General features: G+C 34.5%; 1 protein-coding gene across 4 annotated transcripts in view; it reads left to right on the top strand.

Moving 5' to 3' along the window:
• Window positions 1-21,707, top strand: part of CEP350 (centrosomal protein 350) — a 149,648-nt gene that overhangs the window by 51,372 nt on the left and 76,569 nt on the right. For all 4 annotated transcript variants that reach the window (XM_072733260.1, XM_072733261.1, XM_072733262.1 and 1 more), the window contains exons 12-18: window positions 2,940-3,997; window positions 5,870-6,008; window positions 7,270-7,442; window positions 14,304-14,490; window positions 16,792-17,012; window positions 17,379-17,542; window positions 21,329-21,439. In XM_072733260.1, coding sequence (XP_072589361.1) covers window positions 2,940-3,997; window positions 5,870-6,008; window positions 7,270-7,442; window positions 14,304-14,490; window positions 16,792-17,012; window positions 17,379-17,542; window positions 21,329-21,439 — 2,053 coding nt within the window. The remainder of the gene's footprint in view (window positions 1-2,939; window positions 3,998-5,869; window positions 6,009-7,269; window positions 7,443-14,303; window positions 14,491-16,791; window positions 17,013-17,378; window positions 17,543-21,328; window positions 21,440-21,707) is intronic.

The following is a 21,707-nucleotide window of genomic DNA, read 5'->3' as shown; positions in this document are numbered from 1 at the left end:
CTGTAATATATTGTTTGCAATGAAGTAGAAGTAAATTATGCATGGAATTTGAGGTGGTTTTGAGATGATATGGTTTTAAATACTTTAACCATTTTAGAAAGAGAAAGATTTTGAAACCCTTCTTTGAGAACACACAAATAAAAAATCACTTCTCAATTATGGGTTAATACACATGGTCCTTTCACGCCATCCTTCCTCCTCCGAAAGAATAAGAATACTGATAAAGTTAGCTAACATTTATTGAGTACTTGTAGTTTCCAGGCACTGATCGAAGTACTTTGCATTTGTTATCTTATTTAATTCTTGTAATTTCTTGAGTTAGGCACTCCAGTTATTCCCATTTTACAGAAAAGACAATTGAGGCCTAGAATTTAACTTTCTCAAATGTCAAAACATTAGTGGTGGAGAGGGATTTGAACTTAAGCAGTCATTCCAGAAACCTGTGCTTTTAACGACTCTACACAGTGCCTCCCAATAAGTTTCATATGATTTATTTAAGGTTGTAAATACCTTTCAAATTTCAAGCATAAATAAACTTTAAAAATTTTTTGAACTTGAATACCTTTAGGTAGGTATACTCTGTAGTTCATCTCAGTCCCATTATTATTGTCAGACATACTCTGCTGGCTTCCTGTCTTCTGTTTTACCTTTCCCTGAATTTCCTTCTAATTCTAAATAAATTATCCAGTGTTAAAAACAAACCGAATGTAAGACAGATCTATTATTACTACCTTACACATGTTCCTTTCCTTTTTTTTTTTTTTTTTTTTTTTTTTACCATCAGGTTTCTGCAACAACCTGTGATATATAATCTGTTGCCTCCACTTCCCCCCTATTCATTTCTTAGGTTCCCCATTTCTGTTAGTAGTTTCAGCATATCTCAGTTACTTTATGCTTGGAAGCATGACATTTCTTTTCCTGGCCCTTCATGTCCCCTATTCTTCCTTAGGTACCTGGGAAACTCCAAATTACATATCTGACCTTGAAGACCTTGAAGATCTAGCTCAAAAGCCATTTTCCTTGGCTAGCAGACTTTATTGTTTTCTATCCACACCCTGTTGAACTTTATATATATTATATTAGTATGTATGACATTGTATTTTAATTCGTTTTTTTTAATTCTTTATTAGTCTCTTATCCCTGCTAGATCTTGAGAAACTAAAGAGTAAAGAATAAGTTTTAACTGGATTAAATTTTTGTCTGAAAAAAATTTTTGACTGAATTTTTGACTCTCCTGTTCCTCTAGCATCAGCATAAGGCCTGGCACATAATTGGCGTTCTAAATACTTAAATTTAAAAATCTTGGATTTTGGGGCACCTGGATGGCTCAGTGGTTGAGCATCTGCCTTCGGCTCAGGTTGTGATCCTAGGATCCAGGATCGAGTCCCACATTGGGCTCCCTGTGGGGAGCTGCTTCTCCCTCTGCCTTTGTATCTGCCTCTCTCTGTGTATCTCTCATGAATAAATAAATAAACTCTTAAATAAATAAATAAAATTTTAAAAAATCTTGGATTTTTACTCAGCAGTATCTTTTATATTTATAACTTCCTTTGTGTTCCCATTACTATCAGCTTAGTTTGAGTCCTAATATTTCGTGGCATAGAATATATGCATTGGTTTTCCTTCATTCCATTTTCATAGCAGTCCCTCAATATGAAAGACTGTACAAAGTAACTTCCAACCAGACCTTGCATGACATGCTTTTCAGTTCTCTTATTACTCTGGTTACCCTCCTCCAGATGATTCTTTTGAATTTAATTGGTAGACCTCACATTTATCCATACTAGTTGCAGCCTGTCTAAATAACTTTGAATCATAATTTGATAATTTGTTGGGTTAGCCATGCCTCCTAGCTTTCTGTCATCTGCAAATTTGATAAGCATATCTTTAGTCATCATCCAAAATTATGGACAAGACCAAGGACAGAATTTCATGTTATTTTTCTATAAGCATCTACTTAATAGTTAACATTGACCTTTACTTTTTTTATAATATCCCTTAATATACAGAGTGTCCATGGTCTGGAAACATAGATGAATAATAATGTCATCTGAGACATCTTTATTCTGTTTTTAGACTTAATGGACTCCCTACTCTGTATTCTGTATTTATAATTGGTATTCATAGTTTTGCATTGATACTCCTTGATATTCATTAAGTTTTTTTAACCTGAGATAATAATCTCCTTATTTCTTCAATATGTACAGTGTTAAACGTTTATTAAATATGTGTTGATTAGAATAATGAATACAATGCCTATGTTAGTATTTAGCAATCTTAAGCATTTCTCTTTTATATAACATTATTTTTCTTAAGAATTTTGAAAATATTTTTTAAAGATTTTTATTTATTTGAGAGAGAGAGCATGAGTGGGAGAGCACAACGGGAGGCCGGGGGAGTGATAGTAGGGGAGGGAGGATCAGGCTCCTGCTGAGCAGGGAGTCTGACACAAGTCTCTATCCCAGGACCCTGGGATCATGACATGAGCCAAAGGCAGACACTTAACATACTGAGCCACCGAGGCACCCGTATATAACATTATTTTTAAGGGAAACAGTAGAACCAATGTTGTAAAGAATTTTGTTCACAGAGTTTTAAAGGTTATGAAGCCTTCTCTCTAATAATAGTTTAAAAATATGTGTTGAAGAAAGTTTGAATGATAATGGTCCATTTTTATGAAAATGACATCAAAAAACTCATCACATGTAGAAAAATATTTGGAAAGTTATAATTCTAAATGAAATATTAATAGTGTCTCTTTCTCATTGTTTAGCTATGAGTGATCTTCACCTTTTTTATCCTCTTTGTCTTTTTTTTGTTTTTTTGTTTGTTTGTTTGTTTTGGTGGTAAGTGTGATAAGAAAAAAAAGTAAAAAAAAAACCTGATGGGTTAGTCATGAGTTACTGTGTTAACTAACATACTATGACTTTCATTTCCAGAAGGGACTTGATGGAACCTACGTGGATGCAGCCTGACAGATTGAGCCCACGAGTCCAGAATACTCAACCACAGCCTCTTATTGGAACAGCTGGAAATTTACTTTCCCATCTCTTGAGTCTAGAGCATGCAGGAATTTTGCATAAGGATCTTGAATCTATTTTACCAACCAGGAAGAATCATACTGTGGCCTCAGGGCCATTAACTTTTACACCTCAACCATACCTGACCTCACCAGCTGCTCATCCAGATGCCTTGTTAAAACCTAGTGCCAGCCAGTATAAGAGTAAACTGGATCGTATTGAAGCCTTGAAAGCAACAGCTGCTTCTTTGTCCAGCAGGATTGAAAGTGAAGCCAAGAAATTAGCTGGGGCTAACATAAACTATGGGTCAGCATGGAACACTGAGTATGATGTACAGAAAACACTGCAAGAAGATGAACCTTGGACCAAGGCTATAAGTCCACCTGTGAAAGAGGATACTGAAGATGTTTTCTCTGCCCGAATTCAAAAGATGATGGGAACCTGTGTGTCTCATGCAACTTTTGATGATGATCTTCCTGGTGTAGGCAACCTCAGTGAATTTAAAAAGCTTCCTGAGATGATAAGACCGCATACTGCCATATCAAGGTTCAGAATCAGATCCCCTGGTCCTAAACCAGAAGGGCTCCTGGCACAGTTGTGTAAGAGGCAGACTGACTCTTCCAGCTCTGATATACAAGCTTCTCAAGACAAAGCTAAATTGTCTCTTGGTTCCAGCACAGATTCAGTCAGTGAAGGGCCTCTTCTTAGTGAAGGGAGTCTCTCTGAAGAAGAAGGAGGACAAGATGTACAGCCTCCGTTGAAGGTAGCAGAAATCTTAAAGGAAAAGGAATTTTGTGCTGGAGAAAGAAATGGTTATGAACCCATCAAAGAGTTTCAGAAGGAAGCTGAAAAATTTTTGCCACTTTTTGGGCACATAGGTAGTACAGAAAGCAAAGGACCATGGGAAGAATTGGCAAAGGGAAGTCCACATAGTGTCATTAATATTTTTACAAAGTCATATCAGCTGTATGGAAAAGGTGAGAAAAATAAGTAAGCTTTGTGCTAGTTGTATGTTAGGTTAAGATAAATCAGTTAATAATTCTGTACAAGATAATACTTAAGTACAAATTTTCATTGTTCATTATGAGGATGATAGAGACTTATCTAAATTAATCTAAGTTATCTGCAGATTTCAACTAAAGTATTACAGTTTCATCTTTAAAATTTCATCTTTTAGTTGTTATTGTCATGAACCAATAGTTGGTAGGTGTAGAAATTTTGGTCTAATTTAGAGATATTCCTTTCTGGTGTTCAGAATTGGTATGTACCAAGTGTATGCTAGATTTTCTGTGACTGTCGGTATGTATTTAGATAGTAAATAACGTGTATTTCTTTCTTTTTTTTTTTTTAAGAGTTTATTTATTCATGAGAGACACACACAGAGAGAGAGAGAGGCAGAGACACAGAGTCCCTCCATACAGGGAGCCTGACATGGGACTCGATCCCGGGTCTCTAGGATCAGGCCCTGGACTGAAGACGGTACTAAACCACTGAGCCATTGGGGCTGCCCGTGTATTTCTTTAATACCATGATTTGTGAGTCTTTGGGAATGTAGTGGTCAAGAATTGAGAAGGGGAACTGTGGTAACATTTCTGATATGTAAACCATTAGTGCTTGTCAAAACTAATTTTAAAAATAGTCAGACTTTGAAATGCTTGGGTGGCTCAGTGATTGAGCATCTGCCTTTGGCTCAGGGCATGATCCCAGGGTCCTGGGTTTGAGTCCCTCATTGGGTTCCCCATGAGGAGCCTGCTTCTCCCTCAGCCTATATCTCTGCCTCTCTCTGTGTCTCTCATGGATATAAAATCCTTAAAAAAAAAAAAAATTTTTGCTCTTGATCTCAGGGTTGTGAGTTTGAGCCTAGTGGTGGTTTTAGAGATTATTTAAATAAATTTTAAAAAATGGACTTTGAACAGAAATGTAGCTACATATATTTGGCTCATGAAGCAATTGACTTCTGAAGTTTGTTTCTTATCTTTGAAATCCTGCAACACAATTTTCCTTTTCTATGATGAACTCAATTCCTTCAAGTCCCTCTTTCTTTTCTTCCTACTATAGGTAGATTCTACCCATCTTATGCTAATATAACTTTAGAATTTCCAGGTTAGAGAATGAGGCTGAGCTTTAAGTCAGATATCAGTACACTGTGGGTTTTTATTTCCATTCTACATAGTGAACAACTTACTTGATAAATGAGTTGATTTCATCTGTTCATCGTATGCTGAACTGGATATCACATTGCATTTTCCTAGATTTCATATTTAGCTACTTGTTATGATCTTGTGCAGACCTCTGTATGCCATTGATCTTTTATTAACATTTATTTATTCCTGTAGGTGGTAATTTTGAAGTTTTTTTTTTTTTTTTATGAAAGCGAGGTGCTTTTAAATCAACATTCTCATTTTTTTTTTTTTTTGGCAAGAGAATTGTGTTTTTTCTTAAATCCTATTAGATTCTCATTAAAATTTTACCGTTATATTGAAATACTTACGTTGAAATGGTATGTGTTCTAGGATTTGCTTCAAAATAGTCTCAGAGGAGAGTGAGAAATGGGGAGAATAGGAAGTTTAGTTGAGACTAGATTGGTCATATATCGATAATTGTTAAATTGGGGGGTGATGGATACCTTAGTTTCACTATGCCATTTTCTCTACTTTCTTGTATGTTTGAAAATTTCCCTAATAAAAAGTTATAAATATATTGTTAGTTATAAAGATGGATTGGAAAGAAACACTAATAAAGCGAACTAAAATGTTTCTGAATCCATGTTGTTAATCCATATGTCATGGAATGCTTTGCTTGTAGTTTGTTTTTGTTTTAAAGCACATTTCAATGACTACTTTTAACAGGGTTTGAAAGAGGAACCTCAGCATCACGGCCTTTAAATGCCATCACAACACCTCTAAGCAGTGTTTCATATGAAGATGATTTTGTCTCCTCTCCAGGGAGTGGGACTTTGACAGAAAGAAAATCAGCTCTCGAACCTAAGTAAGAATATGTTGGTAATATGGGATAAAATCCAAAGAGTGTTGTGAGTATTCAGTGAAATACAAACTACTTAGAACAGGGCTTGGCACACAATAAGCACAATATACGTTGTTAAGTTGATCTGTGAATCCCTAATAGAGGATGGTATTGGGAAACTCTTTCATGGTATAACTAATATAAGTTAAAGGTTAATTAAGTAATGATTTTTTGTGATAGAATTGAGGAAGGATGACCAGATAGATCATTAACTGCATGATGCTAGTAAATAAGTACATTGTTTTTTTTTTTCTAATTGGGAGAATATCTAAGCATTTGCAAGGCTTTGATAAAGAACAATATTACAATATTAATATTTATTAGACACAAGGTGCAAGGAACTGAGAGGACTGAGGGGGCTTTGCTTGTATTAACTCATTCTTTTTTTAATTAATTAGTTTAATTAATTTTATTTATTTTTATATTAACTCATTCTTAAAATAGCCTGATATGATAAGTATTTTTGTACTGTTCCTGCTTGAGGGAGGAAACTGAAGCATCCAGGTTATGTTGCTTGTACAAAGCCATACAGTAGGTGAATCAGATTTTGCCAGAGAGAATTTCCTCCCTAAATTTTGTTACCATGTAAAATAATCTGTAATTACTCATAGTCAATATAATTTTCTTCACAAATTACAAATTTTAATTCACATAAAATTATTGGGTGATCTTTTGAAAATTCTATCTTGTTAGACCTATGAAAATAAGAACTATTAAAATTAAAGTAGGCAAAGTATTATAGTTTTAAATTTTGAACTCTAAAGAAAAGATTAAATTTTTAAATCAAAACTTACAAAGATTTAATTGTGATGATATTTAATAATATCACCAATAAGGATAATTTATTGCATTTTATTTCTAGGTTGAAGAACATATTATCAGGAGAAAAATAAATAACATATTAAATGATGAATTTCAATAGAAATGGAGGCCACATTTTCCAGTATCCAACATTATATTTTTTCTTTTATGTGTCTGAATTATCCATTTTTACTGGTTTTGCTTCAGTAGACAACTCCCTTAAAATTTTCTTAGTAATAAATTGAGCCAAAGGGAACAATCCAAGCTTATGGTAGTAAGAAAACAGAAAAAGAAAGTGGAAGGCATCTTCGATTATAGTTATATTCTCCTTGTGATTAAATAGATTTAAAAATATCCATAGTTTTAGCTATATCTTAAGACTTTTTATTTCATTCTTTAACCACTATTGCTTGTTCTTTGACAGTATCAGTGGTAGCAATTTGGGCATTCAGGAGGACCATTCTAGCAAGAAGTCTGCCTATGATCTGTCCTCTGTGGAAGTTACCTCCCAGCATTCATCAGGGGCCCAGTCTGCTACATCATCTCGTTCATCTACTTCTTCTAAAGGGAAGAAAGGAAAGAAAGAAAAGATAGAATGTAAGTGGAATTCTACGTGATGACTTTTTCTCTTACCATTTTGTGGTAGTACTCTAAAGTTACAATTTGATTTCTTAAGATGTTAGATGAATTTCTTTATGATAAAATGTAATTAGTTTTCATGTTTATTAATCATTACAATATTACCATTTGCTATATAATATTATAAATCCTTTGCTTAATACAGAAGGAATACATTTGCAATGATAAGAAATTAAGGATTATAGATAAACAATTATAAAAGAAGTGTAAGTCCCCATTAATCCCTCTGCTCAGAGATAACTAGTGTTAACATTTTTGGTGCCTATTTTTCCAGTGTATACATAAAACCATGCACACACGCCTCTTTATTTAAAAAATAGAAATGAAATCATTCAGTTTTGCAACTGCTTTTTGAAAAACTGTAAAGTATATCCTGTACATCTTGAGTATAATTAAAAATACTTAAATTTTCTTGTCTGTAAAAGAAAGATATCAATAAATCATATCAGTAGATGCTTCATATGATAATTTTTGAAGCATATGTGAAATTAACAGATATAACATATACATCCCCGTATGTGGCCACAGTAGGTGTCCTTTGGCACTGAAAGTGTTTTTGAGTGATTGAGGAGAACAGCTATCATTTCCTTCAGTTCTACTTGTGGGTATAATTTGCACTGTAAGCCTAGAGGTAAAAAGATACAGTAATTAGGCAAAGCCTCTTAGACTCACTGGATGGCTGCTAGGGAATGATTTTGCTCCCCAAATTTTTTTTTCTAATTGTAGAAATTGCTGATTGACTTAAAAACAAAACAAACCAGAGGGGAAGAAGTCAGTAAAAAATAGAAAACTATTTAAAAATTAAAATTGCCTATAATCCCTCTACCTGAAGATAACCAATGCTAATGTTTTTTTTAACCTTTAACAATTTTGGTGAAATAGACATAACACAGACTTAACATCTTAACCATTTTCAAGTGTACAGTTCAGTGCTGTTTTTTTTTCTTTTTCTTTTTTTTTTTCAGTTCAGTGCTGTTAAAAAACATTCACACTGTTGTGCAACCATGCCATCCATCTCCAGAACCTTTTCATCATCCCATACTGAAACTCTGTATCCATTAAACAATAATTCTTCCTTCCTGCCATTCCCCAGCGCCTGCAAATTATTGTTCTACCTTGAGTCTGTGAATTTGACTACTTTAGGTACTTCACATAGTGGTACTTCACATAGTGGCATCACATAGTTATTTGTCTTTTTAGTGTTAGACTTAGTAGCATAATGTTTTCAAGTTTCATCTGTATGGTAGCACGCGTGAGAATGTCCTTCCTTTTTGAGGCTGGATAATATTCATACCAGCGTATGTATACCACATCTCATTTATCCATTTATCATTTGATGGGCATTTTGGTTGTTTCCACCTTTTGGCTATTGTGAATAATAGCCAAACATTTGGTATACAAATAACTGTTTGAGTCCCTGCTTTTTTGTATATATAGTCAGGTATGGATTTGTTGAATCAATGGTACATCTGTTTAACTTGTTGAGGAACTGCCATATTGTTTCCTTTGGTAACTGGCATTTTACATTAACACCAGTAATGCGCAAGGGCTCCAGCTTCTTCATATCCACATCATGCCAACGCTTGTTTTCTTTTTCTATTTTTTTTTATAAGTAATAGATATTCTGATGGGTATGAAATGTTAAGATTTTTAGTAAGAATTCTTCCACATAATTTGTAGGTATATGTAAATAGGAAATGTTACATGTAAGGGACCACGATTTTTTAATGTTCTTTTGTTCTGTCAATGTGTTACAGATATCTTTGTCAGTAAATATGGATCACCCTTGTAATGACTATCTAGTGTTTTATTATTTTAACATATTGTAGTTTGTTTAGCAAATTGCTGGACGTTTAGGTCACTCTGTTTTTTTTCCGTTATGAACACTGCTATATTGAATATCCTTATAAATGTGTCTTTATACATTAATCTAGTTCTTTCCTTTAAGGTAAAATTCTAGAAGTGATGTAATGGAGCAAAGAGTATGTTTAGAATTTGGATACATTTTGCCAAATAGCCCCTCAGAAAGCTAATGCCACTTTATACACCCAGTAGAGAATGCTAGGAGAAATTATTGCTTAATCATTAACCTAGTATAACTCTATTCCAGATTGTTCCGAAACTTTTTGGTGGGAACATTAGACATCATTTTACTAGCACTTCCTAATGTCTGCCTTTTCTTATAAATACTGTTTCGGTGGGATAAGCTGTTTCATAAGTGTTCTGAGTATAAAAGAGCTCCATGGTTCCATAAATTTGGGAAATGCTTTTAGAGTGAAACAAGCTTCTTTTGTACAAGATTAATCAACACTTTTTTTTTTTTTTTAAATATTTTTTTTTATTATTATTATTTATTTATGATAGTCATACAGAGAGAGAGAGAGAGAGGCAGAGACACAGGCAGAGGGAGAAGCAGGCTCCATGCACCGGGAGCCCGACGTGGGATTCGATCCCGGGTCTCCAGGATCGCGCCCTGGGCCAAAGGCAGGCGCCAAACCGCTGCGCCACCCAGGGATCCCAATCAACACTTTTAATATACCAACATGCATTATTTATTTTAGGATAAAGATGAGGCTGCAGTTTGAAGTATTTTCCAAATTTATTTGACCACAGAATCATTTCTTCCATTGGCATGTTAATACATTTGAATACAACTGAACATATTTTGGGAAATGCTGATCTTAGTTCTTTTATTTTGCGATTGTTTTGCTTTGTTTTATTAGTATCTCATTTATTAGAAAAGCCTGGATTATGACTTCTGACTCCCAAATCCAGTTTACCTTCTACTATAATATACTGTATAACTTAAAACATGATATATTGAATATATGAGTATAAGCAATATGATTCAATACAGGTTTTTAAAAATGATTATTTAAAACATAATTAGATAGGGCAGCCCGGGTGGTTCAGTGGTTTAGTGCTGCCTTGAGCCCAGGGCGTGATCCTGGAGTCCCAGGATCCAGTCCCACGTCGGACTCCCTGCATGGAGCCTGCTTCTCCCTCTGCCTGTGTCTCTGCCTCTCTCTCTCTCTCTCTTACTCTCTCTCTGTCTCTCATAAATAAATGGATAAAATCTTTAAAAAATAAAAATAAAAAATAAAACATTATTAGATAAAGTATAGGTAGTGTTTTGTGGCTTTCCATTTCTCTGATCCCCTCTCGCAGTGCCTTTAGAAACCTCTATGTATTGTACTTAATACAGTGTTATCTAAAACTTAGTTTCTCCTTTATCCCCAAGTTCTAAAACTAGTGTAATTTTGGTTGTATATGCTCCATCTGGTGGTTACAAATAGTGTCTGCTTGCTCTGTACAGAAACTTTCCAATGTGATTGAAAGTAGTTGGTAGATTAAAGTGGCAAGCAGAAGAAAAAAAAATTTTATCTTAATTTTAAAACCTATAAATATACTTTTGATTGCCAAATGAAAAGTAGGGGCGAATGTTTTCTTTGTGTATGGGTCTCTTGGCTGGAGTTTAGTTTGTTCTGGTGTAGACCTTTGTTTTGTCTACAATTTCTGTTTCTTTGAAATTCAGAGCAATTTTTAAGTTGTGTATTTATTTTTAAAGACTAATGTTAAATGTGTAGAGAAATGCATTTTTATTATGAAAAAATTAGAGATAGCAAGTATTAACCACTTGCTTTTAGTCTAGAGATTATAAATAGATTTTAGGTTATAGAGTCCATTCAAACTGATTGATAATCCTTTAGATTATTTGTATGTTCCCTGCCACTCCCCATCGTGGTAATGCAGTCAGTATATCTAATTCATGATACACATCTTTACGTAGCTTCCTAGGATGAATTACTATGAATGAGATGAAATTTCTGTGGCAAGGGGATCAAAAATTATTTTTATGCATATTTTAAGTTGTTTTACAGGAAGACAATATCAGTTTGCATTCCCATGAAAACAATGTATGAGTATCTTTTTCTGTGTGTACTGAATAACACTCAAGGCTTTATTATTTTAAAAATATTTGCTAATCTAGTAATGAAAAATGGTGTATCTTATTTGAGGTGGTTTTCATTTCTTTGATTGTTAATATTTTTCATATGCTATGTTTTCATTTTGCCTTTTTTAAACTAAAGTTTTTTAAAGTTTTATTTATTTATTTGACAGAGTATATAAGCAGGGGGAGTGGGAGAGGAAGAAGGGCACCTCACTGAGCAGGGAGCCTAACACGGGACTCAGTCCCAGGACTCTAGGATACTGACCCAAGCTGAAGGCAGATACGCAACCGACTGAGCCACCCAGGCACACACCCCCTCCCCGCTTTTTAAACTTTAAAAAAAAAATAAACTAAATTTTAATGAAAAGTTGTTCTCTTATTACTATCACTACAGCAAAGTATAGTGTAGAATACTTATTTGTTAATTTATTTTTTATGTGGTAAAATATACCTAACATAAAATTTGCCATCTTAAATATTATTTTCTGTATTTCATTTTCTACTTTTTAAAGTTGTTTTTTTTTTTTAAGATTTTATTTATTTATTCATGAGAGACACACACGCAGAGAGGCAGAGTCACAGGCAGAGGGAGAAGCAGGCTCCATGCACAGAGCCCGATGTGGGACTCGATCCTGGGACTCCAGGATCATGCCGTGGGCCGAAGGCAGGCGTTAAACCACTGAGCCACCCAGGGATTCCCGCCTTTTTAAAGTTTTTAATCCAAAATGTGTTCATTGGGCTAGTATCCCACTTATCTTGATTCAGGGTGATTTTATTGCTGCTCCTGTCTGAAGGAGCATCCTTTTGTAATTCTTGCTTTTCCTTCTATAGACTGGCAGAGGACAGTAGAGCAGCCAATACACAAAACTACCATTTTGCTAAGTGTACAGTTTGGTGGTATGAAGTTCATTCATGTGCAGCTGTCACCATTGTCCATCTCCAGAACTCTTTCCTCATCCCAAGCTGAAACTTCATTCCTCTTAGATAATAACTCTCATTTTCCTCTCCCCCTTGCCTTTGGTAATAAATGTCTACTTTGTATCTCTATGAATTTGCCTACTCTAGGGACTTCATATAAGTTAAGTGTATGATCATATAATTCAGTCCTTTTGTGATTGGCTTATTTTAGCTTAATGTGCTTTAAGATTCATCCATGTTGTAGTGTGTGTCAGAGTGTCCTTCCTTTTGGATGTCTGGGTGGCTCAGTCAGTTAAGCATTGGACTCTTGATTTCAGCTCCAGTCGAGATCCTCAGGGTCGTGAGATGGAGCTCAGCTACAGGCTCCATGCTCAGCACTTCAGCTTGGGAGTCTCTCCTTCTGCCCCTCCCTCCCTCACATCTCGCATACACTCTCTCTTACAAGAAATAAAAAGAATGTTCTTCCTTTTTAAGACTGAATAATATATCATTGTATGTAAACACCACATTTTGTTTATTCATTTTTTATTGAAGGATACTTGGGTTGCTTCCATCTTTTGGCCACTGTGAATAATGCTCTATGAACATGGGTGTACAGCATAATTGTTTCCTTTTTCATTTTTTTAAATCTTTAATCATATATCTACATTAGAAAACTTTTTGCTGCCATTAAAATGTATATGCAGTTCTTTTTTCTGCTTTTTTAATGTAACAAATATATTCCCATGTTGCTATTGAAACATACCATCAGGATAGAGTCATGAGGGCTGTGTTTGTTTTATTTCTCCTCTGTGACCATGTATCCTCTAGCAAGTTATGTGGCTTCATAGATTTCTAGTTATCCCATCAGTAAATTGAGCATATGGTATTCAATTCATAAGATTTAAGAGCAATAAGATAATATATGTGGAGTGTATTTTAAATACAAAGTGTTAGTTAATGTCCAGGTTACTATTAACTATGTAATTTAGACAACTCTTCAGTTGTTGAGATTTAGGTAATTTTTTAAATTATAAAATCATACACTGGGGGCACCATGGCTCAGCTGGTTAAATATCTGCCTTCGGCTTAGGTCATGATCCCAGGGTCCTGAGATCAAGCCCTGCATTGGGCTTCCTGCAGAGAAGGAGCCTACATCTCCCTCTCCTGCCTCCTGCTCCCCCTGCTTGTACTCTCTTTCATTCTGTCAAATAAATAAAATATTTTTTAAAAATAAAATTATATATTGAATATCATGCATAATTTTTATTTATTTCAATAATCTTTTTAGGATACTCCTAGAAGTAAGATTATTCTGAGTCAGAGAATATGAGCAGTTTAATGAATCTGGCAACATAGTTCTTATCATAAAGTTTTTCAAAATGATTCTGTAGTTCATTTGGCATTTGATACTGGTTTTCTCCCAGCTCTTGATTTTATCGTTAAAAATCTTCTTTTTGGCTACTTTTTCATAGGAATAGAATAGTACTTTATTCTTAACATGCTTGTCTTTTTTTAACCATATGATTTAAGAACAATTTATTTTTAAAATTAAAATATGTATTTATTTATTTTTAAAGATTTTATGTATTTATTCATGAGAGACACAGAGAGAGGTAAAGACCTAGCAGAGGGAGAGGCAGGGTCCCTGCTGAGCCAGGAGCTTGATAAGGGAGTTAATCCCAGGACCTGGAATCACGACCTGAGCCAACAGCAGATGCTCAGTCACTGAGCCACCCAGGTGCCTCAAGAATAATTTATTTTTAACAGGAAATGGGGGGATGTTAATGGAAGAAACTTTATTCTCTTTAAATGGAAACAGAAGGATGAGCTACTTTATTTTATATATGAAAAATAACTTTAAAAAATCTGATCTGTACATTTTATTACTTTATTGAAATATAAGTATCAATGATTTATCAGTAGCTTTTGACATTGGGAATCAGCTTTATAAGAGATTTTCTTTATAGGGCTGGATTCACTCACTGGAAATGTTCAGAACTCACTTCTTGATGAGGAGAAAGTACATTCTGGCTCAGAACGTGGCTCTCATCAAGGAAAGAAATCTGGGACCAGTAGCAAACTTTCTGTTAAAGATTATGAGCAGACCCTTGACAGTGATAGCATTTTGGAGGATCTTTCTGGGCATTCTGTGAGGTAAAGTAATATATGTTTTATAACTGTAATTCATATTTTATTAAAATTATAATATCATTGGTGTTCAGGGAATCCATTCAATAAATTGCTGTATTTTCTGAAGAGATTTTGTAGTTTCGCTCATAGTTTGGGTCTTCATATTTAAAATATAGTTGTCTCTCACCTAAACTATTACAGCCTCTCTCAGGAATACTCTGCTTCTAGCACAAGCCACCTCTCTATTCTAAATGCCATTGCCACTGTTGTTATCTTGAATCAGTCCTTTGACCTAGCATTGTTCTCCTTAGGGTACCTTGGGAGCTCAGAACTCTGTAAGATGAACTCCCAAGAATGTAACTTTATTTGAAGTGTTTTCACTAGGCGCTTACAGACTATCTCATTTCCTTTCTCTATACATTTCTTCTTACTGTGTTCATCCCCTCTTACAGCACAACTACTTAGCATCCTTTTGTCTCATTATTTATTTCCTCCTGTGAATGTTTCTCTCCTGGTCAACTTATTTGATGACTCAAATAGATTTTGAAATCTCACTCTTATTTTGATTGCAGATAGCTTGCATACTTTTTTTCCTTGTTTTTAGTAATACAGTATACACTGAGCCTGTTGCTTCTGTGATTATCCACATGGCTTTTATCTGTTGCACTTGTTTTGTCCTTCTGGAAATTTAAGCTCTGAGAAGACATGGATTTATTTTTTTTCTTTTAAAGCTGTTTGCTTTTTCTAGTGCAGTGTCACATACAGATAATCATTTTTAATGCTTTTAAATCTTACATCGTTAATACCATCATTGCTATATTTAAAATTGAAGTTTAATTTGTCAGTGATTTTGGAATTCAGAGAATTTTACCTTTCTTTAGAGATATTCTGATGATTTATTTAACAAAATCTACAAAGTTAAACATTTCTAAAACAGAATCCATAGCCAAATAAGTTTGATAAATGCTCCATTCTATAGAATAGACACCCCCTGCCCCCCCTTTGATTTGAGGTTTTGATGAAGAGGTGCTCAGATTTAAAAAAATTATTTAACCCTTTTTTTTGTTTGCTTATTTGGCTGTCGTCACTTTCTTTACCTCTCTGTCCTTTGGAAAATTGATTAACATTGTTGGAAGCTTAGTTTTGGAAATGCTAGTCTAGGTCAGTCTTCCTTGCAGAGCAGATACAAATATAGCTTGTAAAAACTGCAAGGTAAGATTCAGGCATGGTACTTGGTTTTGATATTGTGTTGGAATTCTTTCTTGGAGATCTATTAAGAGACAGAAGTAATAAAATTCTTTTTGTATTCCATAAATGAAGTTGTCAGACTATTAGAAATAGTATTTCTCTAAACCACCAATAGTAAATTAAAGGTCACTGTAAACAAGTGAGAGCCTCTCAAGACTGCTTTTATTCAAATATTTATATACTGGGTTTAAGAGAAATAAATGTCTTCTTTTGAAAACTATTTCCTGGTTTTACTGGAGCTAAAAGTAAGCTTGTTTTACTATGTTAGAAATATGTTAACGTGCTAACATGCTTTATGGAGTATCTTTAAGTAATTTATTCAATAAATAAATGTTTAGTGCATGGCAACATCCTTTTGTTCTGAGAAACAGTAACTTTAATGAGCCTAATTTCTCAGAAGGGCTAGACATGTGCTTTGTATTGAAATAAATACCATTAGAATTATTCCAGTCAGACTGCTTTTGAGAGGTTACTTCCCTAGTTCGAGAAAGAACTATAACATTAAAAGGTAGATGGAAACAAATGAGTTCATACAAATGAGTACTGAGAGGTGATTAGTAGGAAAAACCAATTTTTTGCTGTGACTCTTTGGGTTAGGAGGAATAACAAAAGAGTGGTTTTTGTCATTTCTTAAAATGATACTTTATTCTCTTTCAGAGATATATTTTAAGATTTTTTTATGTGATAGGCTTGACCTTACCTTTTATATGTGGCTGTAGTTTTATTGCTATATGAGGTCTATGTAACTTATGTTTTGCCTTGTACTGTAATTGATTCGTTATATATGTACATTTTAGAAGAAGGAGTTAAATGCCAATTTAATTGAGACTCCTTTTCTATTTCATAATTTTGGTCAGGGTTTGTGCCTAGCTCATTCACCACTGTAAATCTAGCAGTGAGAGAGAGACATACTCATTCATTCATTCAGGATGGCGACTATGTTGAATAATTAAATGCCTGAATCACAGCCTTGTAAAATGTCAGTGAAGAATGTAATGCATGCTGTTCTTATGAGTTGTTTAGCTGGCTCTTGTAGTAGTTTTCCTTTCTCTAATGTCTTTGAAACAAAACTTCTAGTGTCTCATCAGACAAGGGAAGATCTCAGAAAACTCCAACTTCTCCCCTGTCTCCAAGTTCCCAGAAATTGTCGCAGTTTGACCCTCCAGGAACTTCATTAGAAAGATCTAAATCCTCGGTAATAATGCCTCCATCTATAACAGGATTTAAGCCTAATGCACCTTTTACTGATATGAACCTTGCTGCCAGTCGAACAACTACAGAGATGGCCTCAACACCAGGCAAGTAGATCCATACAATTGTAATTTAAGATACTACTTTTGTTCCTTAAATCCCCTTTCTTTTAGTCAAATTGTAGGGAAATGTTATCCATCAAGTGAATGTGATTACTTTTTGAAGTATTAAAGATTTTGTAGGAAAGGAAATACTGAAAAGCCTGACAGGTTCAACAGTGGTGATTTTTCCTGTTTAGCCAGCATGAGTCAAAACACACCTGAAAAATATATACTGTGCTAATAATAAGTCACTGTCTTTCCTGCAATGGAAAACAAACACTTTTTGGTTCTTAAAATGAAAAATGAATTTCAGAAATCTGAGAGGTTGCTTCATGAGAACTTTTACATTTGACAGTCACTTATGCCTTCCAGGTTCTAAGCGCCTTTCTCCTGCTGGTCTCCAGCATCGCATGGCAGCAGAACTCAGCTACTTGAGTGCCATTGAGGAGTCAGTGCGCCAACTGTCCGATGTGGAAAGAGTTAGAGGCGTATCGCTTGCTCAGCAGGAGAGTGTGTCTCTAGCTCAGATCATAAAGGTATTTGTGGAGTTTTCTTCTTTAGCATTCTGTATTTTTTTCTCTTTTCTTTGCTACTTAAAGTCGTTTCAATGATGAGGTCAAAAAAACAAAGGAGAACACACAACTTTAACCTGCCAGATAGAAAAAAAGTCTGCCAAATAGCACCTATAAATAACCCTGCAGAAAAGTGTCATAAAGAGCACTAAAAAAGTTACACATAGAATATTTGGCAGCAGAACAATAATTCAGTCATTCACTCTCAAGTATTTCATTTTTCTCAGTCTCTCTTTTTTTAAATGTCTCTGAAAAGAGGCTAATCAAGCAATTCACAATTTTTTCTCTTTTCACTGACAAACCAGAGATAGATAGTTCATTGTATTTATTGTTTTCTTTTTAACACTTTATTTGTACCGAAAAGAAAAGTTTCTGAGATCCAGGTATCTGATAAAGCCAGCATAATGTAGACGTTTCCTTAGCTAACAAAAATCCAGTAAAGGTCTAAGCAGTGTTCTTACGTGGAGTTGCTGTTGCTGTCTTTTAAAAAAAAACAAACAACAAATTAGTATTTACATGTAATAAAACATACAGATTTAAATCTAATGAGTTTTGATCAATGTAACTACAATCCTAATCAAAATATAGAACATTTCCGTCACTTCAGATGATTCACCCATAGACCTTTTCAGTTAATCTCCTCTCCCAGAGGCAGTTAACTATTCTGATTCCTAATCGCCATTGTTTATTTTTGCTTGTTCTGCAACTTCATATAAATGGACATATACTTTGTACTTTGTCATATTTAGTTTATTTAATGTGTCACAATGTTTTTAAGATTCATCCGTGCTGTATACATTGTTTTGTTCATGGTTCCATTGATCAGTATAACACAATGTGTTTATCACTTCTCCTGTTGATATACATTTGTATTGTTTCCAGTTTTTGGCAATTATAAATATTCTTGTTATGAATGTTTTTTGCAACTCTGTATTCAACATCTTTTCATTTTTCTTGCTTTAATACCCAGGAGTGTAATTGCTTGGGTCAAGTAAAAGTATATGCTTAGCTTTTATGAAACTGTTAAATTATTATTTATTTTTTAATTTTTTAAAAATATATTTATTTATGATAGTCACAGAGAGAGAGAGAGAGGCCGAGACACAGGCAGAGGGAGAAGCAGGCTCCATGCACTGGGAGCCCAATATGGGATTCGATCCCGGGTCTCCAGGATCGCACCCTGGACCAAAGGCAGGCGCCAAACCGCTGCGCCACCGAGGGATCCCTGTTATTTTTAAAAGTGGTTGTAGGGCAGCCCTGGTGGCTCAGCGGTTCAGCGCCGCCTTCAGCCCAGGGCCTGATCCTGGACTGGGGATCGAATCCCAAGTCAGGCTCACTGCATGGAGCCTGCTTCTCCCTCTGCCTGTGTCTCTGCACCGCCCCCCTCTGGAATAAATAAATAAAATATTTAAATAAATAAATAAATAAATAAATAAATAAATAAATAAATAAATAAATAAATAAATAAATAAGTGGTTGTATTGTCTTACACTCATGTGACAATCTGAGAGTCCCAGTTGCTCCACATTCTTGCTGTCATTTGATTTTCTAGGCATTCTAGTGAGTGTGAAGTAGTATCTCATTGTGTTTTTTTTTTTTTTTTTAAGATTTTATTTATTTATTCATGAGAGACACACAGAGAGAGAGAGGGAGGCAGAGACACAGGCAGAGGGAGAAGCAGGCTCCATGCAGGGAGCCTGATGTGGGACTTGATCCCGGGTCTCCAGGATCACACCCTGGGCTGAAGGCGGCACTAAACCGCTGAGCCACCTGGGCTGCCCCTCATTGTGGTTTTGATTTGCATTTCTTTTATGACTGATGAGATTGATAGTCTTTTTGTGTATTTATTATAAAATTTATTACATCATCTTTTGTGAAGGTCTGTTCAGATTTTTTGCCTATTTCATAATAGGGTTGTATATCTTTTAATTATTGAGTTGTAGAAGTTCTTTAAATATCCTAGAAACAAGTCCCTTTCAGATATATTTCAAATACTTTCCTAGTCTTTAGCTTACCTTTTAATTTAAAGAAATTTATTTGTTTTTTCATTTTTAAAACAGTGCAGAATATTTTCATTGTAATGAAGATTTCATTTTTTCTTTTATTGTAATGAAGTTTTAAATTTTTTTCTTAAAAAAATAATTTTTTTTTCTTTTATGGTAGTGCCTTTTGCTTTCTAAGAAATCTTTGCCTACTCTAAGATTTTAAGATACTTTAACAAAGATATTCTTTTATGTTTTCCTAAAAAGCTTTATAGTTTTGACTTTTATATTTAAGTGTTTGACCATCTCCAGTTACTTATGGAGTGTGAAGGAACCAAAGTTCATCTTTTCCCCACCTGGATTTTCAGTTGTTCCGTCACCATTTTCTTAAGACTTAAATTACCTTGACACTTTTATCAACAATTAAGTGGTCATTTATCTAGAGCTCTATTTCTGCACTCTCTTTTCCATTGATCTGTGCTCTATCTTTAATGCCCATACCATACTGTTTTACCATGTCTTTAGAGTGAGTCATGAAATCAGGGTGTAATTACTTCAACTTTGTTCTTTCTTAAGGCAGTTTTAGCTATTCTAGATTATTGCATTTCTGCATAATTTTTAGAATTAGTTTGCCACCTTCTACAAAAAAAAGGTCTAGTTTTAATTTTTATTGGTTTTAATATGACTGGCATTGAATCATAGATCAGTTTGGGGAGAGAACTTATATCTTAACAATATGGCATTTTCTAATTGGTGAGCATGATACCTTTTTCTGTTTGGGTTTTAAAAATATTTCTCTCAGCAGTGTAATTTTCAGTGTAGAGATCTTAGACATTTAAAATTTTATTCCGAAGTATTTTATGTGTCTTGATGTTGTTGTAAATATTTTTTTAAATTTTATTTTGCATTTGTTTCTCCCAAAATATCTAAAGACCGTTCTTTGTGTGGAACTGTCCCATACTTTGCAAGGAGTTCAGCATTTCTGCACCTCTCCCGATAAATAACAGTAGTGCCCGTCCAGTCATGACAGCAAAAACTCCCCAACATTTCCATGTACTCCTGATGGAGACTGAGGAGGGACTGATAACCACTTGGTTAAAAATCACTGGATGGGGAAATGGTCCCATTGCAGTGGCCATGCTTACCTTGAAATCCAAAAAAGCACTGAGATTTTCTACCATTTTAGGAATACATTACAATTCTGGGCTTCCAGATTTGTACAGGGCATTATGCAGCTTTGTATACAGATTTTGCACCTTTAGGAAGCCTGTATTTAGCACTATTCCAGAAGAAATGACAAAATATAAATTGATAGATAGTATTATATGGAAGAGTGGAAAGAAAGGGTCCTGGTGAGAAGGAGACCTTTTCTGGGGCAACAATTTTATGAAACCACTTGTTTAAAGCCAAAATAAAGGAATCATAAAATGCTGAGGTGTGAAGAATTTTTATACGTAGAACATTTTATCTCTTTTAAAGAGTTAGGTACTATAGCTTTTGCTTTAAAACCAGCTTTTTGGTATGAGTTCTTAGCCCCATATGCCTTGAGAAAGTTTTATGTTACTACATTATTTGATTCATAATAGGTGGTGATTAATATTTTAATAAATGATTTAGGGCTATCCTGCTTACTGTCTTTCCTTTAAGCTCTAATTGATTGCTTCAAAAATTATATTAGAAAAGTAGTTATTACATGTAATATAGTCACTGTATTAAAACGGTGTAGTGTCTTAGAATTAATAGTTGATCTTTTTTTTTTATTTTGAAGGCACAGCAGCAACGCCATGAAAGAGACTTGGCTCTTTTGAAATTGAAGGCTGAACAAGAGGCTTTGGAGTGTCAGAGGCAGTTAGAAGAAACCCGAAACAAAGCAGCTCAGGTACTTCTTTTTGCAGCAGGCACTGGTTCTTTAAATCTAAATTTGTTATCTTTGAAATCACTTTAGTATTTCTGTACTTATATAGAAGTAAAAAAGAAAAGATACATAATGTTTTAGTACATTATGCCATATGGGTTTATTTCATGTCATTTGACCATTGTAGCAATCCTGTGAGTCAAGTTAGTCAAGATTTATCCCCAATTTAGAGAAATGGAAGCTGAGGTACATAGTAGTTACTTGTCTAAAGAAATATCGACTCATGAACGAT

The sequence above is a fragment of the Vulpes vulpes genome, chromosome 13, assembly GCF_048418805.1.
Source record: "Vulpes vulpes isolate BD-2025 chromosome 13, VulVul3, whole genome shotgun sequence".
Taxonomy (NCBI): Eukaryota; Metazoa; Chordata; class Mammalia; order Carnivora; family Canidae; genus Vulpes; species Vulpes vulpes.
The sequence above is the reverse complement of the archived record's forward strand: the minus strand, read 5'-3'. Positions and strand labels throughout refer to the sequence as shown.